We start from the raw sequence: 13,828 nt of genomic DNA, 5'->3' as shown, positions 1-13,828 counted from the left end.
TCAAGAATATATATACTTTATGGGGTCGGAAACGCTTCCTTCTGCCTGTTACATACTTTCCGACGAATCTAGTATACCCTTTTACTCTACGAGTAACGGGTATAAAAATCACCAATTAATTTGAGGTTTCGGCAAAAGAGGACAAAGTCGGGTTTTCGGCAAACAAACGCTGCAAGGACTCGCTGGTCACTCGACGACATCTAGTCGGGGTCACGAAAGAGGACACGATAATTATAGAGAAATCGAAGTGGAATAAACTCGGAGAAAACTACTTGGTAACTCGATAGGACGATGATTTCCCGTCGATCGATGTACACTCGGCGGCGGCTAAATGAGAATTTAAGCTGGTTCTTCCTATCAATGGTATTTTGCAGCTCTGGTCGGTTGTCAGCTTCGGGTGTCGGAGAGACGATGAGAGAGCCAAGCAAAATGGAGGTTGCTGTGAAAGTACACGTTAGATTCTCCCTGCCTCGTGATTTAAGTTTCCCGACTCGAATGGCGTACCGGAAGAGGGTTCGGTCCGCTCTCTTTCTGCTATGCTATATATCTATGTATTCGTGCTACGATGTTATCTCGCTCTGGCTCATTGGTTTCCTTATATATCTATATCGCTCTGGTTTTCTTATAAATTTAGTTTCCTCGTGGTTTCTGTGGTTTTCTCATTATATATTTACTCTGCCGCTGCGTTTTTTACCTCTTAGGTATACATGGGTCACGTGTTCTCTGGTCACGTGTTCGAATGTTCACGGGACTGTACATGCTCAAATTTTCAAGGTCTTCTAGGTTATACTCGCTGTGCCTGCTTGAACCTCGAGGTTCTTGATAGTATTAGTGGCCCCTCGATATGCCCCTCTCCTTACGTACCGAAGTTCAAAAGAAAACAAAAACAATTTATTTTTCTTGTATCCAAAAATTATCAAAGTCAAATGTTTAAATGGGTCTTTAGGCCATATATTTGTCATCTAAAATTCGTAAACCCCATGTCCCTGTTCGGGCTCCACCTGTAAAGTAGTTTCTTAGGCTGGGATGCGGCTCAGTCTGGCCCCTTTACAGAAAAATTTATAAAAGATGGGACATGGATTGGAGATTGGAAGTTATCCGCCCCATTGAGAGAAATGTTTATTTGGATACAATTAGGTAAATAAGTGCCCGCGGGGCACTCTTCAGGTACTCCTATTGGGTCTGACTCGTGGCAAGCGCCACAAGTGACCGGGAAGGGGCAAAATATCGCTTGATCTCCCTTAGCATTCGCCGAGGGGGACACACGTGCTCTTTTGGCCAACCTTGTCCCTACTGTACCGCCAGCAGTCACTGGTGGGGCAGGGGCGACGGCATCTGGTAAGCAACCCCGGACACGAGACTTGTTCTAGGGTCAGCCTAAAATGAGTATATTTTCCGAATACATTTTATTAAAAATTTTAGGTCGACAATTCAGGTTTTATTCGAAAGAGTTTTCTTCATATTCCTCGTTGTAGTATCTCTGCTGAAATATTGCCTTATGCAAGGTTCTTACATCTTACATCTAGCTCTTGAACACAGAATTCTTGGGGCGTCTCTAACCTACCCTAACCTTGTAACACCGCATCGAGATCGGAAAACCTTCTAAACACGTGGTTTGGTTTCGACCGCTCGCAAATCACTGACTCCCAGTTTGTGTCCAGCTTCTTGTCTTGGCTCCGTTTTCTCGAAGCTTCCATGATCTTATCTTCCTCTCGTTCGCACTTGAGCGGGCCCCTGGCGAGTGCCAGTTTTCGGGGGTTGATTTCACTGGCGTGCGAAGTCCCGTGTATGTCGCGATCCTATTGTCCTCTCCCTCACTCCTATGGCTGGAGTTGGCGCGTGCCAGTTTTTCGTGGTGAGTTCTCGCGCTTTGTGTGTGTGTGTGTGAGAGGTGAGCTTTGGGCTCGCTAGCGGTAGGTGTTCCGCTTGACTATCGTGTGTGGGTGTTCGTGCCTAATCTTAACCTACGATTAATACTAAACTTATCTACTAATACGATTAATACTAAACTTATCTACTAATACTTTTATTTGTGAGGAGCCGTATGGTTCCTTACAGCAGATTATGAAAATAGACGAAAACGTTCGTGTGGGGCGGCTGGGATTACTCGATCCATGAGTCTCACCAAACGCTGCGCCGCGTTGCAGAATCCGAAAGGGATCACCCGGTATTGGTAAATAGTCCGACCAGGAACCGTAAAGGCCGTCTATACATTTGGATCCAACTCTATCTGCCAGAATGTGAACTTCAAATCCACGCTAGTTATGTAGTACGTTTGGTCGATTCTAGCGAGAATACCATCGATACTAGGGAGGGGTATGGTCCGATCGTTCAGGTCTGGACCCTACCGTCGTCCGGTTGCTTCACGATGACTCCGAGAGTTAACAACTTGTCCAACTTATCCTCGACAACGCTCTGCTTCTCGGGCGACATTGGATTCGGTCGATTCTTGATGACCTTGGCTCCATCGATCAGCTCAATGGTGTGTGTTTCCCGGCTGGTCGTCCCAGACCACTCTTCTCGAACGTGAGAAACACCTCCTGGATCCCTTTGAGCTGTCGAGCGTCGGCTTCCGATAGCGCCCAGGATTCGGGATTCGGCTTATCCTCGTCGTTGTCCTCCTGTTCGGCGCAATGCTCCATCCTCCTAGCGTGGATTGCATCGGCGCATTTCAGGCTTTTGGGGTCTCGGTGGCCTATCACCTCCGGAGCCAAGCCAAACGCCTGCCAGAAGTCTACTCCAAAGTAGGCTTCCTGATCCAGGTAAGGACATCCGTAGAACAGGATCTGCTTTGTCTGCCATCGGTAATCCACAGGCAACTCGGCGCGTTCTATAATTGAGCGTACGGATCACGGAGAGGTATTTTTGGACGGCACATGAAACTCGCTCCCTTATCCAACAATCCCATCAGCTGCTTTTCAGGACTCGAACTTCAGCGAATGATAATGATAAATAACCTTTTCACTGCAGTTAACCGCGGCAGCTACTTCCCGCCTCTTCGGTCGTGGTTTTCGGAATCGATCCCTGGACCTCTGGACCTTTTGTATACCAATCTCATTCCGCTCAACTGGTGCTCGGCGAAAATCCAGCCTCTGGCCCCCGAGTATAAGCGCATCCGTTCATCAGTTGGTAAATTCTTTAACATTAAACTACAGCTATCCTTATGCAGTGAATATTTATCTACACTTAGGATAATTACTGCTTACTACGCAACTGGGACTACCGATCCACCCTGCAGTGTCGCAAGTGGACCCAATAGCATCCTCGACCTCGTCCTTTAAGCAGCACTGGTACTGCCGCTGCACAAACTCCACCCGGAAAACAAAGTCCTCTATCGAGGCGTGGTCGTCCTCGCCATCGAAGGAAACTCCACACCAACTATCCGGACCTTCTGCTGAATTCCTGTCCCACGTTGGTGTTTTGACGCTGACCCTCACGAAATTTTGCCAATTCCGCAGCACGTCCTCCGGAACGTATCTTGGACTGCTGGTGGTCCGGGAGCTCTTTTGGTGGTGATGGCCTGTGTTTGTCGGTAGTTGCCGACCGAAGACTCTTGGTGGCGACTTTGTGGTGTCAATACCCGGCAGCGCCCTGGTCTTTCAAGGACCACAAAACCTCGTCCTTGCCGGCTTTTTTGCTACGTCTATATCTTTCGGCATGTTTTACAAAAATTAACGTAAAACTTAAAAAAACCAGAAAGGAAGTTAACTTCGGCAAGCCGAGGTTTGTATACCCTTGCAGTTATAAGAAATAATCAATGTTAGTAACACCATGTTCAATTTATAAGGATTGTGCTAGCTTCAGTGATAATTGCGTAAAATTAAATTCGCAATGCTGAAAAGTTAAAATATTCTACATACATAAATAAAATAAAATGATATTCCAAACATTATATGATAATATGTCAGAAAACACCGAAGCTATAATTTGTTTCATATTATTTTCCCACCTATTATCCGATCGTTCCTATGGCAGCTATATGTTGTAGTCGTCCGATTTTGATCAAATTAAATTCGAAATTTAGAACTAATTAAAAAATGTTATTTCCAAGCGTAGAAGGTTATATGTTAAAAAACACGAATGATATAAAAAAAACAATTTTTTTTCCGATTGTTCCTATGGGAGCTATAAGATATAGTTGTCCTCTTTGGCTGGTTCAGACTTATAAACTACCTGCAAAAGAAAGAAGAATTTTGGAAGAGTTTCAGCCCGATAGCTTTAAAAGTGAGAGACTAGTTTGCGTAGACGGACAGAAGGACATGGCTAGATCGGCTCGTCTAGTGATGCTGATCAAGAATATATATACTTTATGGGGTCGGAAACGTCTCCTTCACTTCGTTGCAAACTTCTGCTCTGTCCCGGTCGGTCCCGCTAGGTTCTTGCTCAGATCGCGCTGACAGTCAAGGCTTCCGCCAGAAAGCTGCCTAGCAGTTCACTTTGCTTTACGCCTAGCGCAGACGAACGTTCCACCCGGCTTCACCCTAATGCTTGACGTCCGCGACGCTCCACAATGAGCTCCGCGCGGCGATGGTATCGTGGCTGCCGGAAATGTCTGCTGGCGTCGATGTCGATGTCCTCTGCGCTGTCTCCTGACCAGTGGCTTGTCGTTCTGGCACTCGGGGAGTCGGGCGGTTTCTGTTCGGGAACTTCGCCGGTAATCGCAGGGCTCTCCAGGCGGCCGCCTCTTGAAACCGCAAATCGATCTACCGCTCGTCCGTCACGCTAGGTCCTGCTTGGTCGGGCAAGGTACGCTGGGTCGTAGACAACTTTCCTCCCCAAGCTGACGGTTCTTCGCCGTAGGACTCTTTTGCTTGTCTCTGACAGACCCGCCGGGCGACTCGCTAGGGTGTGGTCGTGACAAAGTTGGAAAACAAACGCCTTGACTTAACCGCGTGATGCCTTCCGGAACTCAGCCACTTTAGTCTCGATTCGGAGATTTCTGATGTCCCAATCCCGAATGTCTCGACGTGGCGATCTTGCTCCTTGTGTGCTTCCCACGGCGCTGCTTCCGACGACTCGCTTGGTTGTGCCTCCGTCGTAGATTACTTGCTTGACTGATTGTCCACTTGGTACTTTAACTGATCTTAAAGGTTTGACTCCTCGTGATCGATAGATCCAGCTGCCAGCGCTCTGCGGCCTCCGGGAACCGTTATTTCCGTTTTGCGCATGGCCCGCTGGATCTCTCCACTCCGGGTCCAAAGTCCGTGCCTCCTGGTTGACCCACTTGTCCTTCACGTAGCGCTTCCAATCGATGCTCCGCCCACTGCTGCCGTCCCGCTTATTCCCGTGATGCTTCTGGCACGCCGCTCCACTGCCGAGATGTGGCCCTTCTTCCCCCGGTCCAAAGTTCACGGGAGAGTCCAAAGTCCGGTGGAGTTCCATTATCCGCTTTTGCACACGGCACTCTTGCCTTGCCCGCGAAGTCTCCATTCTCTCTCGATCTCCATCCTTGGTCTCCAAATTCTCTCGCTCTCCATCCTTGGTCTCCAAACTGTCTCGATCTCCATCCTTGGTCTCCAAACTCTCTCGCTCTCCATCCTTGGTCTCCAAACTCTCTCGTTCTCCATCCAAGTCTCCAAACTCTCCTCGCCGCGCCGCTACTACGCGAATTCGCCGCGTATCTGGTAAGCGGCCGGCCATATGCTGCTGCTTCTATTTGTGGGGAGTTATTCAACTCCTCACATTCCCCCCTTACTTCGGGAAACATTTAAAACTTGTTTCTACTCTCCGGTGTTTCCTTGCATATCCTAGCCTTCTAGTCCATTTGATTCCCGCGGCGCTCCCTCGTTGATCCCGCGATGCTCCCTCGACGCTCTTAACTCTATTGAGTTCCTACAGCGCTGGTCATCCTCCTCGTAGCAACTTTAAATCTCCCGCGCCGATATTTCCCGTGTTTCCACTGGGACATCGATCCCCAGCTCGCTGCTCATTGCTGCGTCCCACTCCTTTCCATGGTTCCTCCGCCTGGTGACACCATCCCTGCGTGATAGATGTTTCTGCGAATATCGATACCGACGGTACGGCGTTGCTACCTGCTCGTTGCGATTTTTCCACCTTGGCCGATATTTCTATTTTCGTGTGCCCATCGATCGACTATCGAGGCGCCCCCTTCCCTGGCTCGTGGTGATTTTGCAACTTTCATAGGTAAGTTTTTTTTGCATTTCTTTCACTCCTTTTCATCTCATCCTTTTCTCCCCTTTCGTCCTCTCTAGCCCTTAGCTCGTCAGCTGTTGGCTGCATCCGACTCCATATTGGCAGCTCTCGAGAGCGGGTGCGGAGAGGTCTTCGAGTTCACTTTGCAACCGGGACAGCAGGTAAGTATTATGATGTTCGTTTCTGCTTCCGGCATTAAGACCCTTTGAATTTCAGGTTGCTGGTGCGGCTTACGCATGCCCCTTTCTTTTTCCAGCCACGTCCCCAATCAACCTTTTGGCCCGTGCCCCTTCCTTTTTTTTTCTCGGGAAACCATTGTTTGTGTGTTTTTTTTTAATGTTTATTTCATTGCGCGAACACCCGGATGCCCGCGACTCCGAGCCTCACCCGGTACCTCCGTCCTCCTTCGTTGACCAGGACGCAACGCCTGCCGCCCTTCCGCCGTGCCGTCGCGTCCGCGGGTGCCTCCTCTATCCCCTCCAGCCATTCGCTCCAAGCGAACTCGCGCCAACCGCCTTCCTCCGTCGAAGTCTGCCGCTGCAACGGGGGTCTTTGGGTGGCCGGTGGCTCGGGCCACACCCAAGGGCCCGTACTCGGTGTCGGCGGGACCCACGCATCCTGCCGGCCTCTCGTCCGGGGATCCCGATGACTCACCTTGGGGACCCCCTCTTCTCATATCCTGGGATCCTCCCTCGTCGATGCCGTCGCGGGCCCCTCTGGCCACGTGCACACCACCGTCTGCTGCCGCCACCGCACGCCCTCGACCACGAATGCCCGCGTGCTGTGTCTTACGTGTGCTGCCGGCACCTCCGTCCGCACCACCGTCTGCTCCTCCGCCTGTGCCTGGTGGGTTGCCTCTTCGTGCGGTTGTGGCTGCTGCTGCGCGGTCGACTGTTCAGAGTACGGTTGCGCATCCGGTTACTCTGGCTCAGCGTATCGCGGCGTGGGTGGCCGGGCCGGCCTCCACGGCGTCGTGGGCAACGGGGCTCCTCCGTCGCTGTCTCGGACCTCGTTCGTGAACCACTCCCCCTCGTAGCGGGGAGTGGGTGGCACCTCGGGCAGCCACCGCGGAGGGGATGGGGCGCAGGTCTCGTCCTCATCCTCGCTCTTCCTTTCCGGACTGGTCTCCTCGGCCGCGTACCTGGGGGTGAGTGGAACCTCCCACGAGTCCTCCACCGGTTCCTCCCACCGGCGTCGCTCTTCCTCCTCCGCCTTCTGCAGACGGGCATGCCATCGCGCCGCTTCGTGGTCCTGACGCAGCCGGACCTGCCACCGCGCCTCCACCTCCGTCGTCCGCTGCTGCTCCTCGTCCGACGGCTCCCGGTCCCGGAACCTCTTCCAAGTTTCCTCGGTGGCCCGGAAGACAGCCTCTGCGTGGCCCCTCGGGAGTTCCGTTCCTTCGACGTCCGTCGTCCCGCGCGGTATCCGGTCGCCCGCCGCCGCTCTCCGGAGCCGCCACTCTCTCTCTTCGACGACGGGATCGCCGACCACCTCCACGTCGCTGTCAGAGCTCACCGCGGGTTCTGGTGCGGAGTCCTCGGCGTGGGTCCGCTCCCTGTAGGGCCGCCATCTTCCTGCGCGCTTCGGACCTTGTGACGCGTGTGGTCATCTTGATTTCCGGACTTGTAATGCTCGACCGTCGCCAGGCTCCCCATACATGAAACCTCGGTTGCGCGCCTTCCTCTTTACCTGGGTGTCCTTCGGGTATTATTGGGTTATCCATGAGGTGTCCTTCGAGTACTATTGGGGTATCCTCTGGGTGACCTTCGGGTATCCTTGGAGTATTATTGGGGTATCCTTGAGGTGTCCTTCGAGTACTATTGGGGTGTCCTCTGGGTGTCCTTCGGGTATCCTTGGGGTATCTTTGGGATATCCCTAGGGTATCCTTCGGGTGTCCTTTGGGTACACTTAGGGTATTGTTGGGGTGTCCTTCCTGTTTGAAGTGATGTGCTTTTGCTACTGTTATTGTCGACCTTGTCCGTGTCCTTCCCGCCTGGCCTAACCACGGATGACTCTGGCTAATGCCCGACGCTGCGGGTGGATCCCTTTATGTTACCCGTATCCTTGTGCCGTTTTGTAAGTGTCCCTTCCGCCTGGCGTAATCGCGGATGACTCTGGCAACTGCCCGACGCTGAATCCTGTTGCCTTGCGGTTGGATCCCTACACGTTACCCGTATCCTTGTGCCGTTTTGTGACCTATATTTATGGTTGATCTTTCTGCGTGGCGTGTGAATGACTCTCGGTTAGGCCTGACGCATAATCCTGTGGTCTCGCAGTCTGGATCAACGTGAAATCCTTATCCATGTCCTTGTGCTATCCTGATTGCCCTTTCCGTGTGGCGTATGGATGACTCTCGCTTCGGCCTGATGCCTAGTCCTGTCGCCTCGTACCTGTCGTTAGACATCTGACGTTTCTGCTGTTGTTGCTTGAGCTCGCCAACGTGAACTGTCCTTTCCTTCACTGGAGAGGCGAAATCTACAAACTGGTAAGGACCATCGTACCTCGGGGCTAGTTTTGCAGCGAATCCTTCAGCCGCTTTGGAGAGGTGATGCTCCTTGGCCCACACTATGTCGCCCACCGCTGGTGACCATTGCCTCCTTCTCAGATTGCAGTGTCTGGCTTGGTCCTGGGACGCCTTTTCCATATTTCGCCGCACGATCTCAAATACCTCTCTCAGTTTGTTGGCATTTTCCTCAGGGGTCTCCGTGCTTGTCTAGTGCCTAGGGTTTCCTTATCATATAGGCTGCTGGGTAGACGTGGTTCCCTGCCCAGGGTAAGAAACGCCGTTGTATGGCCGGTGGATTCCGATGTGCTCGTGTTCACTGCTAGCATAATCTCCGGCCACTTCTCATCCCAATTTCTCTGGTCCTGCCCTGCGAATTGCGCAATCATGATCTTGACCGTTCTATTTGCTCGTTCGGTCGGATTCTCTAGTGGTGTGTATGGTGCGGTGAATTGTTGACTGATACCCATCACAGCCAGGAAACTTTTAAAGATGCGGCTTGCAAACTGAACTCCATTGTCCGTTATGACCACCTTCGGGACCCCGTACCTGGCGATTATGCGCTCCCTAAACGCCTTCTTGAGCGACTCTGCTGTCGCACTGCGCAGGGGAACCAGTTCCGTCCATTTCGAAAATCTTTCTATCATGACCAGCAGCATTTGGTTCCCGTGCTTAGATCTTGGTAGGGGTCCAACGAAGTCTGCACATACCGTGGCCCATGGTTCCTCCGGCACTTGGGTCAACATCTTCCCGGCCGCCTGCATCTGATTGGGCTTAAACCGCATGCAAATCTCGCTTTTTCTTACGTGGGCTCTACGTCTCTATGCATGCCTGGCTAGTAGTATCGGGCTGCCAACCGTGCAATTGTCCTCCGGCTTCCTACGTGTCCCGCATACGGTGCGTCGTGGTTTACCCTCAATACTGTTTCTCGTAGCGACTTTGGGACGCACATCTTCCATGACGCGACGTCTTCACTACATGCTCGGTGAGGTATGTTTCTGTACAGTGTCTTACCATCCATAACATAGTCCGGGTACTTCTGCGGTTGGGTTTTTATCTTTTCGCCCATGTCCTTAATCCAGATACACCCTCCTGAAGTTTTTGTTGCCGATGCCTCTTTTAATCCTCGGAGCGTCTCTGGTAGTGGTTGTCTCGATAATGCGTCGGCCACCACGTTTAGCTCACTTTTTCTGACCGCTATCTCAAAGTCGTACTGTTGTAGCTCCAGGGCCCATCGGGCGATCCTTCCTGAAGGGCTTTCTATGCTGTTGAGCCACTTCAGGGCCATGTGGTCGGTTACTACCTTAAAGTGGTAACCTTCCAGATATGGCCTGAGCTTCCGAATCGCCCAGACGATCGCCAAGCACTCCTTCTCCGTTGTTGAATAGTTCTTCTCCGCGCCGTTCAGTGTTCTGCTCGAATAGGAGATTACTCTTTCGCCCTTTTCGGTGTCCTGGGTCAGTATCGCTCCGATGCCGTAGTCGCTGGCGTCTGTTTGCAGGATGAACGTTCTACTGAAGTCCGGGCATGCGAGCACCGGATCTGCCACGAGTCTTGCCTTTACTTCCTCAAACGACATCTGGTGCTCTGGTGTCCACTCCCACTTACTGCCTTTGCGCAGCAGGTCATTCAGGGGTCTGACGATTCTGGAAAAATCTGGTACAAATCGGCGGTGCCACGACGCTACTCCTAGGTATTGCCGGAGTTCTTTGACGGTCGATGGCGGTTCCAGTTCGACGATGGCGGCTACTTTTTCTGGAGCTGTTCCTATTCCCTCGCTAGTCACTCGATGTCCCAGGTACAGCAGTTCCTTTTTACAGAATTTGCATTTTTCTGGATTCAGCCTCAGGTTTGCCTCCTTTAGACGCCGAAACACTTCCCTCAGGTTTCTTTTGTGTTCTTCCAGCGTGCGACCGATGACAATTATGTCATCCTAATAAGCGAATGCGTGAGGTGACATCTCGGGGCCAATTACTTGGTCCAAAACTCGCTGAAACGTTGTCGACGCCGAGTGAAGTCCGAACGGCATTACCCTCCACATACCTTACCCAAACATACCTTTGCCTGGTACCGTGAACGCCGTATATTGCATGCTACTCTCTTCCAATGGGATCTGCCAGTATCCATCCTTCAGGTCCAAACTGCTGATGTACCGCGCTTCCCTTAGTTGATCTAGGATGTAGTTTATGCGGGGCATTGGGTAGGCATCCTTCACTGACTTCGCGTTGATCTGTCTGAAGTCGACACACAGTCTCTACTTGCCTGTCTTCTTTTTCACCATCACGATGGGGGAGCTTTGAATGCTCTATGAACCCCATTTGGAGAAGCTCGTCCTCCTTTGCGTTGATTTCCCCTTGAATTTTTGGGTTCTTCGGGTAGTATCTCTGCTTGATTGGCTTGTCATCCTTCATTTTGATCTGGTGTTCTGCCATATTCGATGTTCCCGTCATTGTGCTGAAGTGTGCCAGCTCTGCTTCAAGGAACGCTGTAGTATCGTCCAACTCGTTTTCTTGTTGAACGACTGCTACTGATAGCTTCTCCTCGAGCCATCCATTGTGTCGGTCCCTGGCTGGTATTATTATCTCGTGTCCAGCACACCTTATCTCGGTTCCGACTTGTTTCAGGAAGTTCCATCCCAACACTAATGGATCCACTACTCCGGGTAAAATCAACAGGCTCATGGTCACTTGTTTGTAGCCGAATTTGACCTCCGCCTCGAGCTGCGCATCAATTCCGCTGCACCTTCCATCTGCCAACCTAACTTGCCGTCTCGTCTTTGTAATCCTTCCTAGAGCAGCAATATTGTCCGCCAATTCTTCGCTAACGAAGCTTACCGTTGCTTTAGTGTCGATTGTGGCTTTCTAGCTGTTCCCACCAATCATCACAGCTGCGGACAACTGCTGCTCCTCCTCGATTAGCTTACCCGTTAGTTTGGAGAGGTGGTATAGTGCGATCCCCGCTCGCCTCTCTGCGGCTCAGATCGCTGGCCATTTCCCGATCGTTGGCAGCAATCGACGCTCCTGACACCCACCTTGCCGCATATCCAGCAAAATAACAGACGCTGGTTTCGACATCCTCTAGCCCAGTGTCCGTTCCCACCGCATTTTCGACAGGCCTCCTGCGGGTCTGTAATATGGGTTGCATCTTATGGCCTCTGTGTGTTGCTTGGCGGCCTCCACAAGGTATTGTTTGGCTGTCTTTGTTGCTGTGGGGGTGGTGTCCAATGGCCTCCGCGTGGTGCGTCTGTTGCCTGCTGTCGTCTGGCTCGGTGTGGTGGTGTCGTGGTTATCTGCCTCCTCGCATCTTCTGCATGTCACCTGTGTTGTCTTGGAGAACTTGTTCTCCTGTGCGAAGACTTCCCGTTCCTTTTCAAGTTCTTCGTACTCATCGGCTAGGATCATTAGCGTGTCCAGGTCCGACACTTTGTATGATCTTAAGAAAATCCATAGGCTTGGGGTGCAGTTCCCTTTAATGACCCTAAACGTCTCTTTCGTAGAGTAGTTAAGTGGCCTCACCATCGTCTGCATGTCGATCATGTAGTCCTTGAACGACTCACTGAAGCCTTGCTTCCGTTGCCGGACCTGGTCCGCCAGCCTGGTGAAGAAATCTCTTGGCAGAATATATGTGTGGAAGCTTTCTATGAACTCTGCCCAGGTACTCCATTGCTTGTTGTTGGCGATGAACCATTTCAAAGCCTTTCCTTTTAGCAACTCCGGCATCGCTCGAGGGATCATACCATGATCCAAGCCGTACGTGTTGGCGGGCCATTCTACCTGCTCCAGGAACTCGAATGGTTTTTCCGCCCCGTCGAATCTGAACGACCATTCGCGGACCTGTTTAGCGACCTTTGCATAGTCCAACTGGCTTGGTCTCTGGGTCAGCGCTGTTGTTTTCTTATCTTGGCTTGATTCTCTCCTGTGGGCCTCTTTTTGCATGTTGTCAATGCTCAGGCTTGCCACCAGGTTGTCCCCTTCAGAGTTCGTTAACGTAATGCTTGGGCCGGCTCTGTCGTGGTATGTCGTCTCCAGCTCGGCCCAGATGTCGACGAGTTGTGGATCGTTCTCTGTTTCTGAGTAGTATTCCGATAGTGCCTTCCCATGTCTTCCAGCCTTCTTCTAGTCCTCCTTCTTGAGGCGGTAAATCCACTTCTTTCCCATTTTTATTGTGCTGTTCTCACTGTTGGGACAATCACATTGGGCGCCAGATGTAACGAACTGATTTTTGTGTCTGGCGATGAACCATTTCAAAGCCTTTCCTTTTAGCAACTCCGGCATCGCTCGAGTGATCATACCATGATCCAAGCCGTACGTGTTGGCGGGCCATTCTACCTGCTCCAGGAACTCGAATGGTTTTTCCGCCCCGTCGAATCTGAACGACCATTCGCGGACCTGTTTAGCGACCTTTGCATAGTCCAACTGGCTTGGTCTCTGGGTCAGCGCTGTTGTTTTCTTATCTTGGCTTGATTCTCTCCTGTGGGCCTCTTTTTGCATGTTGTCAATGCTCAGGCTTGCCACCAGGTTGTCCCCTTCAGAGTTCGTTAACGTAATGCTTGGGCCGGCTCTGTCGTGGTATGTCGTCTCCAGCTCGGCCCAGATGTCGACGAGTTGTGGATCGTTCTCTGTTTCTGAGTAGTATTCCGATAGTGCCTTCCCATGTCTTCTAGCCTTCTTCTAGTCCTCCTTCTTGAGGCGGTAAATCCACTTCTTTCCCATTTTTATTGGGCTGTTCTCACTGTTGGGACAATCACATTGGGCGCCAGATGTAACGAACTGATTTTTGTGTCTGCTCGCTACGAGATTCGTGCGGCTAGCTCAGAAGATTGTGTGTTCGTCCCACCAAATTTATATGACGTGATTGCCCCGTAGATCAGTGAGAAAACAAAGGGTTCAAATGGTAACAGTGGGATTTATTCTCCTGGTATTAGTACAGCGGGTGTGTGGCTGGACTGGCTTCGGTATCTCCTGGCTCTGGTTCCGCCCGCTGCTGGCGCTCCTCTTTCTGGCTCCTCGACGCGTTGACTCGTCCTCCTCTGGATCCTGGGTCTCGGGATGCTCGTAGTGGCTGCCTCTGCTTGCTTGCCGACGCGCTGCCTCGGGGTCGCTTGTTGCGCCTTAGACTCGCAGAGAGTTCGGCCTTGTGGGCTTAATGAAGCGTCACAGTTCTCAGACTAAG

At 51.7% G+C, this 13,828-nt stretch overlaps 1 protein-coding gene across 2 annotated transcripts; it reads left to right on the top strand.

The window, feature by feature from the left end:
• Window positions 1-229: 229 nt before the first annotated feature.
• LOC139353098 (uncharacterized) lies at window positions 230-4,046 on the top strand. Of its 2 annotated transcripts, none has more exons than XM_070996336.1 (3): window positions 230-2,762; window positions 2,971-3,125; window positions 3,191-4,046. In XM_070996336.1, the coding sequence occupies exons 1-3, from the start codon at window positions 2,634-2,636 to the stop codon at window positions 3,279-3,281; spliced, it is 375 nt and encodes a 124-aa protein (XP_070852437.1). In that variant the 5' UTR covers window positions 230-2,633; the 3' UTR covers window positions 3,282-4,046. The 2 variants fall into 2 exon arrangements, with proteins under 2 accessions (XP_070852437.1, XP_070852438.1); XM_070996337.1 differs by having other exon boundaries at window positions 2,971-3,129.
• The last annotated feature ends 9,782 nt before the right edge of the window (window positions 4,047-13,828 follow it).

The sequence above is a fragment of the Drosophila suzukii genome, chromosome 3 (assembly GCF_043229965.1).
Source record: "Drosophila suzukii chromosome 3, CBGP_Dsuzu_IsoJpt1.0, whole genome shotgun sequence".
NCBI classification, from domain to species: Eukaryota; Metazoa; Arthropoda; class Insecta; order Diptera; family Drosophilidae; genus Drosophila; species Drosophila suzukii.
Note: the sequence above shows the minus strand (reverse complement) of the source record. Positions and strands in the feature narration are given on the sequence as shown.